The following is a 13,781-nucleotide window of genomic DNA, read 5'->3' as shown; positions in this document are numbered from 1 at the left end:
TGTCCAAAACAATATTTGTAATCATTCCTGAAACAAAACCTAACTCTAAAATAATTCTGTTGTTTAAAATTTGTGCCATCACCATTGCACTTTAAAGAGCTGATTGTTTTCCATTGATCTGTTGTTGCAATAGATATGATTCCATGCGTGTAGCCACACATGGAGGAGTTGAAAAGCAAGCGATATAATAAATACAAAGGTGCAGTAGTTTTATCCTCTTAGTTAAAATTTCATACCACTAATACATTATTTCATATCATTTGAGAAATTTGTTAATAAAACTAATCAACTCCATACTTCATTTTAATAGATACTAATGTATAAAAAAAATATTATTAATGTAACAATTTTTAATGTATATTATATTTGTAAAGAAAAAACAAACACTCTTTTTGAAAAATACAAGAAAATATTACTTATGAAATTACATAAATTTGATGGATTTGTTTTAAAAAAAATTACATGAATAATCATTAACATAATATGACATAAGTTAGCGGCTAGATTATTAAAAAAAAAATTAACTTTTAAGAAGAAAAGAATTTCTCCTATTAATAAAATAACTTATACACAAGTTTTAAAAAAAATATCAAATTTAGATAAATTAACATGAATTTTTTTTATTAATTAGTTTATGATGTGTCAAATTTTAACTTTTCAAAAAAAAAAAGTTTCATTTTATCTTTTTTTTTTTTTTGTTAATATTCAATCACAGCATAAATTTATTAAATATCCACTATGTATCTAAAACTTACATTATATAAGAAAAATTATTCTCAAAACTTAGCATCCAAATTGAAAGTTTTTTTTATATCTTCTATCAATCTCAAAAAAAAAATAATCATTATATATGAAAAATTAATGAATATTTTCAAAATATATAAAAAAAAACATTTACTTATATAATTATGCTAATTCAATTTTAATAAAATTGATTAAAAACGTCAACATAACCTATGTAGATATATAATTCAACATAAAAATCTTATTTGACTAATTAAAAATTAATTTAACTATTTAAGAATTAATGTAACTTATGACAGTATAATTCAATTTTAGAAAGCGAATTAAGAGAGAACGCTTATTACTATGGATCAAAAAATGAGAACCCTTAATATTATTAAAAAGAATAAATAAAAGTCAACATATAACATATAAATCATCGAAACTAAAATTAAATTCATATAACTTCCCCAAAAAGTGGTCTTTTTCCTATCATATTAAATCAATGAATATTAAACTAATGTATTTATTTTAGTCTTTAGATGCAAACGTAACAAAATAAAATAAGCACTCTTTCACCCTTCTCCCTTACAATATTATATTTTACTTTACAAATTACATATAAGTATTATATGAAGAAAAAAAAATCTCATGTACAGGATGGTAAATAAAAAGAAAAAAGTATTTTACCTTATTTGCTACTTTAAAACTTAGGAAAATATTAAATAAAACTTATTATTTTCATTTTTATAACATTAACACCACTGAATAAAACGTAAAAACAATAAAATCAAGTATCGATAATATTTTAATAAAAAATAATTTAAACATATATAATAACTTTGTCAAAGTTAATCATTTAATAACTTTTTAAATATTGTATAAAAGCTTAAAAAAAATATATTTCGATCCAAAGGAAATCCCTTCTTAATACCAATTTGTCATTCGTATTCATCATAAGTCTCATGTCATTAGAATCTACGGAGTAATTGATAAAAGTACAGAACTAGAAAGTGTACAAGTACTACTGACATAATACATGAAATCTTATACATGAAATGTAGATTGAATGTCTAAATGAGACACAAGTATTGTTGTTTCTGGTCAAATTCATGCCTCCTCATTCCTCATCAACCATACCGACAGCGTAGTGGCCGAAGTTTCTGCCCTGTTAATTTAACAAAAGAAATCAAAGAAAATAAACAAAATCGATGGGTACAAGTATACCGATTCAAATAAAGCCCACAACATATCGTATGATTGCGTAAATGGCAATTGGCAAAACAAATTTAAATAAACATACTTGCACAAAACAACCATGACATTCACAGCCTAAGTTATGCAGGTAAAAACAGAAGAAAAGGGTAAACCATGTTATTCACATTGCACATTCTACCCAGCAGTTTTTGCAGAAAAATTATCATATTGTCTAGATTTCAAATTGTATTTTTTTTTTTGGGGTAAGAATGCTAACCTCAGATAATAACCGCTGCTTATTAAGTAATTGCGTCCTAGCCTTGTTCAGAACCGAATTTGGAGACTTAAACATTCTCTGCAAGTTGAAGGCATGGGCAGGTAAGCGCGAGTTATAACAAGTGTGTGTGTTGTGGGGGGGCGGGGGCGTACGTAGTAAGCCGCAAGTCATTCACACAGTCAAGATAATTGAGCACAATCGGGACAAACCTACCTTTTCACCACCAGACATTCTGTTCTCATTGTTATTAAGAAACTTTCTCTTCGGTGAGAAACCAAAGACATCATGTAGGAACTCATTTTCCTATTAGCCAAGGGAGAAGATGTTAAAAGGAAGGGGTAAACATGAGCTCAACATTATTATACAATAACCAGAAGCATGCCAAACAAAAATGCAACAGAAAGCCAACCTGCATATGCTTAACGAATCCTCCTCCAAGAAAATGCTTGATAAAATTCAACTGCAAAAATCTTGATGTCAAAATGCTAAAACAAAAAGAGATCTCAGCAAATGTAAAAAGAAAGCACGCGAGAAAAACCTGTATCATTTTAGACCATGATGATGCTTGCAGGGAATCACCACCAATTTTCATTGAAATTTCCGGGGAGTAACCATACTAGTAGTAATATCACAAGGTAAGATCAGTACAGAAGCCTCAGCTTAATGAGCAATACTTCTTTTATTCTCAGATAATAATTATAGTAGTGGTAATAATAACAACTAACATACCTCAAAAAATTCAAAGATATCTCGGAACAAGTTCTTCTGACTATTAAGATCTTTTTTTGCAGAACCTTTTCCACCAGCCTCCACAGAAAGATCTTTGCACTGATTTATTACCTTTCCTTTCAGTCCTTGTAAAAATATGTAGCTTTCAAGTGGTTTACTTTCTTTTTGCGTTGCATCACTTGCACTGTCTGACACAGCAGAAAATTTATCTATAACTCCAATCTCAAAAATTAGAGCCAGTGCTTCACCAGCAGCAATTCTAACAGACCTATCTTCCTTGTCTAGAAGACTAGATAAATAAGAGATTGAGCTGCATAAACAACAAAACATTAAGTAAGTTAATTCTCAGGCATTGCTACATGGAATTCAATTCTATATGGTAAGGGTATACTATATATTGTCGCTACAAATAAAATAAAACATATAAAACATATATAATAATTTAAATCTGAAAAAAATAATCCTGGTCCGCATAATATCGTCCAAAGAATCTAATTCTACCCAGCTCGCACAGCATAGCTACATTAAAATAACTGAAAAGTAAGCAAATGGAGTGCTTAAAAATAATTCATGAAAAAATAGTGGTGGAATCAACAAAATCAAAAAAGCAGTAGGCATGGTTTGCCATTAGGATAGCAATTTTCTTAAGGGTTGATAATTTAAATATCAAATATTCAAGTCATTTCATGATAAACTTAATAGGTCAGAATAAACAACTTTTTTAACTCAAACTTCAAATCTAGAGTAGCTATAGAACATTTAAGTTCAACTATTATATCCATTTTTCTTGATTAAAAGATATTTCAAATGCTTTAAAGTCAATTTTTGGCTTCCACTCGTGCAATAATTGGATAAAGGATTTCTTCTCTCCCAATAGCACAACCATAGCAGCATAGCAGCCCCTAGTTCCTAACAGGACTGCCACCATCAGAGCTGTTTAATGCAGCACTTGTCACAGACAAAATAGCGGCTGTAGCAGATGTGGGATAGTGGCACAATCTCTTGATTCCAAAAAAAACCCTTTGAACACCAACGTTAGGGCTTGTTTGGGAGACTATTTTGTGGATTTCAATTTCCAAAACAAAATTTTGCTTATAAAATCAATCAAATCTGAAAACAGCACTCCAGAGACTGGTTTCTCTTCTCTGCCAACTAGTTTCTCACTTTCTCTGCCTCTTTTCTCTTCCCCAGTGACTGGTTTCTGGTTTCTCCTCTCTCTGGTGACTGAGTCTGTTAGAATATTACTTCCTCTGCCTATATATCAAGCAACCTCTGCTTCTCTTGTTAGTCCCACGATTGCTGCCTCTTGTACTTGGTCATATGGAAATACATAGGAAACTTGTATTGGAATTTTGTTGGTGTTTACTAGTATGTTTGTTTAGGCACCTATGATTTTTTAATTAATAATTATGAATATCATCAATACTGAGCATCTTTTACAATTTTTGAGAATTTATATTCATATAGTATACATTACATAAACCATATAAAAGTTTCAGAATAGCAGCTATCCCACTATAGCGTTTTTGGGGCCAGCCCCCATGTGCCACTATCCAGGATTTACAACACTTGATTAGAGTGGTTCCACATCATCTTTGGCATTAATGAGCAAAATAATTTAGCTATCACAGGCCTCAAACAAAACCCATGAGATTGAAATGTACACTGGCATGTTACATAACAACAGAATTAAATTAAAAAACAGATGCAAAAGAATAGACTTCTTACCTTTGCCAATTTTTGGAATTTAGCTTCAAATTGCTCACAGTAGAGAGGAGAAAAGACCACGCAGACACCACAGTGGCTATTAATGGAGCAGAAGGTTTGACAGCAACAACCTATACATGGGGAATAAGTTATGGTCCTTTTACTTAATTTAACACAACTACTATCAGAAACAAACGAGTCAATCCTACTAGCAAGGGCTGATTAGCAAATAGTACAAATCAATATATTTGAAACAGATACCTACATTGGAACCTAACTTGGGATTAATCACTCGCCACATTATGTCCATTGATCGTTCTGTTTCTTCTTGATCATTCCCTCCAACAAAAGTGATTATAGCCAAACACTCCAGCAACTACAAACATACATGGCATTAAGTAGATAATACTCAGGATCAAAGACTGTAAAGAATCACAAGAAATTTGAATACAAGATTCTGCAGTATTTCCAAGCTCCTACTTACTGAGGGTGCCTTTGAAACATCAATCCTAGATGTGAGAGATTCATCCAAAGGACGAATAGATTCTTCAAATATCTCACGAGCGTTGTCACCACATCCAACAGTCAAGGCCAGACAACCTTATGAATTAATGGCATTAAATATTAAATATTCAGGTTAAATGAAATCAATATGAAACATGCATAAGTTACTCAAACTCTTACCAATGGCATGAGATGCCAAAGCTATCTCCTTAGCAGATGCTTTTTTGGATCCCTTTTTTATTGAAGCAAGACATTGATGTAATAAGGTAGCAAATCTGTTTAAAGAAAGCACTTCAAGTTTATGACAATAACCCCTTGTCGAGAGATAAATAAATATACAAGTGATTATATACAGATAGGACGGTGAAATTGCAAGTTAATGTAGAAATAGTGCCATCCACACAACCTTAAAATACAAGGTTCATAATTGGAATAATATATCTAAAGTTAGGGTGATATATCGATAACTTTGTTCACCAGTTGATCTCGTATTTTCAAAATATATGGCCATGTTTAACAAAGCACACTTCTTTTGTAATAAAAACAAGAATCTAATAGTTATGACATAATTATTATAAATGTAAACCAACTCAACAAAGTCGCCGAAATTACAAATGCAAGTGCACTTAAATTAAATTGTAAAAACAATAGCACAACAGAACAAGTTAAATAAAATAACGATGAGAGCTTACTTCTTTTCCACAAACTGATATTGCATGTTGGTATTGAAAGCGTCAATGATGGATGACAAAGCTTTCTCCCTCGTGGAACCCCTTCATAAATTGAAAAGCAGGTAAAAATCCCTTCAGCTCCATCCCCCATGTCAATTTATTTTGATAATGTAAAGCAAAGTACCTTTTCTCATCTAATGCATCGAGAGCTTGGTCGAGCAAGGAATCTTGAACAAACTGCACATCTTCACCCCCAGACACGGACATCAAATCAGAGCGAGCAGTTGACGACGAAGTCACGCTACTATCATCATCGCTATCGAACATCGCAGCACTTTTACGTTGAGAATTACCTAAAAGCAGCAGAAAAAATTACAAATAATTAGATAATCGGAAAATTCAATTGAGCTGGATCGATAATCGCATGCGGAAGGGACAGGGCGAGAAGAAACCCTAGGAATTAGGGGCTTACGCTTTCCCATGACAACGGCTTCTACGGTTAGTTAGTTAGGGTTACTACGGTATTTGTGTTACAAAAAGGAATCGGAATTAGAGAAAGAGAGAGATGAACAAGTATCGAGTATGCGTAGGGCGGAAACAGAATGGAAAGGTATGGGAATTGAGAAAGAAAAGAAGAACAGCGACGTCACTGGTTTTGAATCGGATGATGAACAAGCCATTAAAATTCTAAGAGGATCTGTTTGAATTCGAGAGAGGAAACGTTCGCGACTAAGATTGGGATTTCGTGTTTTATCTAAATAGGTGATGGAACCCTAAATTGTAAAAACGAGGCTTTGGCGTTTTTATTTTATTTTTATTGTGACCAAATAAAGGGAATAATTCTAAGCGGGTGGGGGAATATCTGGTGGATGTGCTGTTGCGTGGCTTTGTCCCTTTGCACATGGACACGTGGCTTTCATCTGTGGCCTTACTCGCTTCCGCGGCTGCGTGGAGGTGGAACACGTGACGTGACAAGGGTGTTCACCTTTATTTCATTTCATCATGCCCAGTTTCACCAACTTTCTAGGAAGTACGCTTATGTAAGGAAAGACCATTCTTGGAAGTTTAAAATGGTGAGAAGCTTTGGACTTTGGAGGGTTTACCAATTAGACGAATTAGCTTGCTAGGAACATGGTACAACAAATAAGAAAAAATAAAATATATAGTACTTATTTAGGTCAAAAACAGTTACACTTGGATAAGTTAGATTAAGGTAAGAGGATAAAAATAAAGATTTTAAAAATTGGAGAGAAATAAAAAATTAGGTAGTACTAGCTTACAAGAAAAACAATTTATTTAGTCAAGTGGCATGAGAATATTAGTAAGACAGACTGCGTAACGGTCGATTTTGAATAGGTTCAGGCCCGAATTTTCAAAATTGATGAAATTCAAGCTATATATTTTTTTTAGCCGTAGTCGATTGATCATTACATTAGAGCAATCGGGTGGAGGCCTTGGATTGATCGGATTTGGTGGGTGGGTATTTCAATTTGCATGAGTAAGGGAGTGGAGGTGTGGAACGGAGCAGAGTAATGGAGGCGCAAAACAGAAACCCAACAGTGGAAAGAAAAAAGAAAACTGAAAAGAAGAGAAAGAAAGACCTATCCAACCATCAAGAACAAGCGATGGAGTGATGGAAGAGAAGAAGAAGAGAAAAAAGAGGCCTTGCAAAACTGGGAGCAACGAGTGAGGAAGATCTGGTGCTGCAGTTGCACCAGTGTAACAAAAAAATCTAAACAATCTTATAGTATTATTTTTCTTAAATCAAATAACAAAAATTTCACCTCATTTTCTATTTATTCAGAAGTCTTCAAAGAGGTGGATAGTAGGTTCTGGTCTTGATCTAAACTTTTCTTTATCAAAAAAAATCTATTTTTTCTCTTTTCCTTTTTTTCTATCCTGTTCCCATCAGTAATATATTTACTCTTTATTTAATGAAATTTACTAATAATTTGTAATTTTTAAATTGTGTTGATGAATAGCTAAGTTTTTTTTTTTTTTTTCTTTTTGTGAGGGAAGTCAGCTACGGAAAATATAGCTCTCATTGCGGGAGTATCACAAGTCACAACTCACAACCAAGTTTTCAAAAAATGGGCCTCCTTTTTTGACATAACAAGTCATGGTCCGGATAAAATTACCGGCCTATTATGATAGTTATTGGGCTCTCCTCCAAAATATTCTTCTTACTACACTTGTCACTATTTCTTATAATGTTTTTGTCGTGATTGAATCTAATTTTCGATCAAATAAGATTCATGATATATACACTTCCTTTTTTTCTATAAGTACACCTCCTTTTTATAAAAAATAATTAAAATTTTAAAATATTCTGAATTTTTTTTATTTTTTGTTTTTAATTTTTAATTTTACATATACAATATTTAATTTAGTAGTTTTTTTCACACATCTTCCCTTTTATTTTTCAATTTTTACATGCACCCCCTTACCTTTCTTTCACCACACCTATTTTGGTAGCATGTAAAAATTAAAAGAGAAAAAAAAAAGTGAGTGAAAAAAAAGAAGAAAGTAGCAAATTGAAAATTAGAGATGTAAAATTAAAAAATTTAAAAAAAAAAACTACAATATTTTATAATTCTTTTAAAAAAAAAATAAAAGAGGTGTACTTATAAAAAAAAATAAAAAAAAAATAAAAAAAAGGTGTATATATCATGAGTCCCAAATAAAAGACTTGAAGTACTCTTAGCCATAGTTTGGATATCAGAACAGGTGGACCCAATCCGTGTCAGAATATATAGTTTTTGGGCTTTTAGCCCTCCTGCCTTGGGCCTCCTGTGTGTCCAACAAATTGTGGGCATTCCACGTGGCCGAAGGAAAATGAGTGACTCAAACAAGGAATCGGAGTGCTGGAAGTAGCATTGACGTAAGGAACGAAACATGTGTTGTTCATGTCTATAGCAAGAACTTGCATATAATGATCGTTTCAACTTTATGGATATGTATTGATTTCTCATCAACAGTTTAAATTAGTTACTTGATCTTTTAAAGAGTTTACATCCGAAAAAACCCAACAATTTAAATTAGTTACTTGATCTTTTAAAGAGTTCACATTCAAAAAAAAAATTCAAGTTAGACAATTAAATAGTATATAAGTGAAAAGTAATCTCCATCTTATAAGTCAATTTTATAAAATTGAGTTAGACTCAAATTTAAAAGAGGTCACTTACGCTAATATATATTGAGAAACCGAAAAACCTAAATCTCAGGATGACTTGTAAACCCTAAACTTAAATTATGTCGTGATTAACTAATAATTTATTTCTTTGATAGATATATGTATTTTGGTTATAGCAAAGAGATGATGGTGATAGGGTCCATGAATGATATGGTATGGGGAGTTAGGGAGGGGTTGCTCTTATCTGTGTTTGGAAATGATGCTGTTGTCACAAAGTGTGGTGCTAGAATACAAAGCATGCAAAGACGTTAAAATGTGAAGGCTAGGCCCGGAAGGGGAAGTGATGGTGGTTGTAAAATAGGCATGTGAGCACACTGCCCGGGGGTTTTGGGAGTGGGAAATTTGAATAGCAAAGAATGGATAGGGACAGTCAAAGCATTGGGATTTGGGAATACGCTGAGTACCCTGTGAAATACAAGGTAAGATGAACAGGCACTTTTGTTGAAAGAAATGGTGTGGGAGTTAGTGGTTGTGGCCTGTGGGGTATAACCCTCCCATTTGGTGTCAGATAATTTATAAGGCACCCACCACAATCATGTTTATCCCCCCTCTCCCCCCCTTCACCTAAATACACATCATTCAGTTTACCACCTTCAATTCTACATGCCTCCTTCCTTCACCAACCTCCATGCCCCTACCTTCAACATTATTTCTTTTTTATTTTTTATTTTATTTATTTTCTGCAATAGGTTGGTGGGTTACTATTCATTATTCACTATTCTCATCAACATTATACATAGCTTGTAACTTGTAAGTAGCGTGTATATATATACTAGTATAATCAGCTAGCAAGAAATTGGTACAAAATTAAAGTGATTAACTACAACACGCTTTTTGACGATCGTACGTGTATATAATCTAGAAAGTAGAAAGTGATGATATGATACAAATTAAAGTGATTCATTAGACATTTAGACACCCTTTCAATCTCTCATAACTTGGTGGAATCAATAGCATATGATTATATATCTGTTTTTGAAGTCGTACAGCTAGTGTCATTGACCAGACAATGAGGGCAAATTAATGTGTATTTTCTGCAATGTGACAGATTTGCATGGTGCAGCTTTCACCAGGAGAGTAACTCCAAATTAGGTTGTTTGTTTTGGGCTCTAGATATCCTCTTTTTCTACATAATTGAATACTTGAATATCTGCTCGAAATCCAAGCATGCTTCTGTAAAATAATTAACTTCCAATAAAAGAGAAGAATTCTTTAATTGCACGTACGACGTACATATTGATGAAATAAAAAACTCTCGAAAGAGTGCGGTATATGCATGTAGCCACTTGACAATTTTCCTTCTGTCTTGAATGATTTTTTTCACCATATTGTGCATAACCTACGAGTGCTCATCATCAACTAGATAGCTATGCTATACCTTCTACTTAATTCTCTGGATTGCTTAATTTCTAGAAATACATATAATTTTCGCAATGACTTAACCTTTTCCAGGATCACTTGTTGAGAGCTAGTTAATTTTGTAAGCATTGACAATGAAATAAAAGGAAATATTATATGGGCCAGGCAGGTAAGGGTGCCCCCATGGATCCGTACCTAGCTAACATTTCGTTTCCTTTTATAAGGGTGACTTACAGACATGTCCTGAGTCCCATATATATACGTCCCAAGAGTATTGCGCCAGCCTTTCCTTTTCAAAGGGTACGAAAATCTTCTCAGGTTCACTATTCACACTGCATATCCACCTCTATGCTGTGCTGTGCACTTCGGGCATATGATATGACCTACTTGAATGTGATGTTGCTTCACTACAGGGTGACCGTGCCCTAGCTAGCTACAATAATCACATATGCCTCGACAACAACCAATTCTACTAGAGATTTGTATATTGAAGATTAAGACAATTAGAACAATTAGTCCTCGTTCTAATCAGGACAAACAGAATAATTTGTACTAGAGATTAAACCTAATTAAATGTGTACCATTAGAATAAGAGAGATATACAAATCCTATTTACATAATTAAATTTAAAGTAAGGAGACAGAGTATATATCATTAATAATTTATATCCAAAACTTGTTTAGCTAGGTTTCCGGCAGATCTATTCTCACATATTTTACAACTTTCTATCGACCAATGGAAACATGTATAAATTTATATACATTGCACACACCTGTCCATATATAGATCTCGGCAGGTGACCATCATCAAGGATTTTAATTATTCTTGTTGAGTATTGAATAAAAACGTACTATGTGGACTTATTAGACGTTGACTTATAAATAAGCGTAGTTCTTAGTCTTTTATTATATTGAGAAAAAATTTGCTACCAAGTTAAAGAAATCTAATGGAAACAAATGTGTTTACACTTTAAACGGATTCAAGGAGTAAAACCTTTAGCCGTATTTTTTTTACTACGTACTAGATATTATGGACTAAACATATGTAATTTGATAAAAGAATGAGGTTAATTAAGAAAAGGTTGGGGAAAAAGTATGCCTATAAAAACACACGCTATACGACAATAATGCTAAGCTATTTATCATAATACTAATGGGATCAGAAAGAATGCGTGACATGTAATATAACTTAACTGTCCCCTTCTCTGCTCTTTCAAGCTACTTTTGCTTTCCATAAGTTTCTTCTTACCCATCAACTGCTTTTGTTTAATTAGTATTCACTTTCCCTCAAATTCTTATAGTCCAAAATATTACGACATCAATGGATTGTCCCGTTGATTAAGTATCTACATTCGTTGGTGGCTTGAGCGGAAATGATCCCTAGCGAGAGAGATTTGTGAACAACTAGGGGGGTCTTGTTATTAAAAATAATATATATATATATATATATATATATATATATAGAGAGAGAGAGAGAGAGAGAGAGATAGAAAGAGAGAGAAAGGAGAAATCAAATGATTCTAAGAATAATTTTAGGTAAAATTACTTCACTCAATAATTCGAAGTATTAAATAGTTTTTAAATTTCTTAAAAATTTATAAATTTAATCTATATATTAAAAACCTTCTAATTTAATAGTTAAACTAATAGATAGAGAGAGAGAGAAAGAGAGAGACGAAGAAAGAGGAGGAATCAAATGATTCTAAGAATAATTTTAGGTAAAATTACTTCACTCAATAATTTGAAGTATTAAATAGTTTTCAAATTTTTTAAAAATTTATAAATTTGATCTATACATTAAAAACTTTTTAATTTAACAGTTAAACTATTAAAATTTAATATAAAACATGATTTATTGAATGAAATAAGTAGATCATTTCTCTCTCTACATATAATTTAGTATGTAAAACTAATTGTACTATATTACGTTGTCCTATCAATATAAATTTATAAAATGTGTACAAAGTCTCATTTATATATATCAAGTTATATTATTAACAAAGTTAATGACACACCATCAAATAAAATTAAAAAATAAATTTATAATATAATCATAGATAAGTTGATCAACAATAATAAAATAAATATATAATACAATCATAAATAAATTTTAATAAGCAAATGAAAAAAAAATACATATCATAAGTTAGTAGATAAAAGTAAAAGAAAAATATAAGTTAATCCAGTAGACCAATTCAATGTATCAACTCAATCCAACTTATCACTTAACTCATTGAATCGATGAATTATACAAATTAAATTATGTAAGTTAGAGGAATGAAAAATACAATCCAACTCAATCTATTTTGGTGGATTATAGAGGGGATTAATTTGCTGGGTTGAAATTATTTTAACACTTGATTTGACGTGTACAAACATCAATTTTTTTTAGAGAGTGCAATAACTAAAAAATAATATTATCCACATGTTTGGTAACACATTTGTTATTAATTAATAGATCCACATTTAGGATAGAAACTATAAAGGGCAGCATTTACAATATTTTATATATATATATATACCAGGTTGAGAGGTGAGTTGAAGGTACAAGTATTTAATTTTTCACACACATATATATATATATATATATATATATATATGGCTCCATTTTGGAGTTATTTTGTTTCCAGCTGTTATTTGGAAAAAGAACAAAGAAAAGTAAGAGCATGCACGTTAAATATTGCAGAAAGACTTTATTGTCATTAAGTGCAGAAAAAGCTTAGCATATAACATCAATGGGAACCCAACCATCCTAGCTGTTTGAAAATAAATTGAAATAAAAAGGCATACTTTGAATTTATCGTTTTCTTTGCATTGCTTCCGGGCTGGGAACAAAATGCATGTGGATGTTGATAATTTCGTTTTTGCGGTAATATCCATCCAAGAACTGGGAAAGAGAAGAAGAAAGATAGCAACATAACGTAGCATGACCAGAGCCTAGTACGTTTGCTCAGAACGGGAATTCAATTCAAGTCTTAAACAAAAACTGCCCCACTCACGGGACAAAAACTTACCTATCACATTTCACAAACTTCGCTATTATGGAACATTCTCGGTCCTAATTTCTTTTCAAGACCCAACCTTAGTTTAACAATATTAATGGTGCCAGTTCCATGCACCATTCTTTTAATTAATGTTTAATAGGAGTGTTTATCGATGCAATTTTTGAAAATTTTAAATAGAATCAAACTGATATATTTAACAAAAATAGATTAGATAATCAATTCGTTTTTTATAAAAAAAAATGGATTGATTTTGTTTCTAAAAATTATGATCAATTTATTTAAATTAGATTGATTTTATTCATTTTATATTTAGGTATGGATAATTTAAATTTATTGAATTTACAAAAACCGATCGAATAATTGAATTAATTTTATATAATGAATTAGTTTGAATTTTTCACACTCCTAATATTTAAT

At 31.7% G+C, this 13,781-nt stretch overlaps 1 protein-coding gene across 1 annotated transcript; it reads right to left on the bottom strand.

Moving 5' to 3' along the window:
* Positions 1 to 1,626: 1,626 nt before the first annotated feature.
* SAT32 (interferon-related developmental regulator family protein / IFRD protein family) lies at positions 1,627 to 6,787 on the bottom strand. Its single transcript, XM_020356297.3, has 13 exons — positions 6,281 to 6,787; positions 5,993 to 6,161; positions 5,830 to 5,910; positions 5,318 to 5,412; positions 5,118 to 5,233; positions 4,899 to 5,009; positions 4,655 to 4,764; positions 2,927 to 3,236; positions 2,736 to 2,813; positions 2,607 to 2,657; positions 2,411 to 2,500; positions 2,198 to 2,275; positions 1,627 to 1,891 (listed from the first exon to the last, which is right to left on the bottom strand). Exons 1-13 carry the CDS (start codon positions 6,288 to 6,290, stop codon positions 1,844 to 1,846), a joined length of 1,347 nt encoding a protein of 448 aa, XP_020211886.1. The 5' UTR covers positions 6,291 to 6,787; the 3' UTR covers positions 1,627 to 1,843.
* Positions 6,788 to 13,781: the final 6,994 nt, after the last annotated feature.

The sequence above is a fragment of the Cajanus cajan genome, chromosome 6 (assembly GCF_000230855.2).
Source record: "Cajanus cajan strain Asha chromosome 6, NIPB_CcT2T_4, whole genome shotgun sequence".
NCBI lineage: Eukaryota > Viridiplantae > Streptophyta > Magnoliopsida > Fabales > Fabaceae > Cajanus > Cajanus cajan.
Note: the sequence above shows the minus strand (reverse complement) of the source record. Positions and strands in the feature narration are given on the sequence as shown.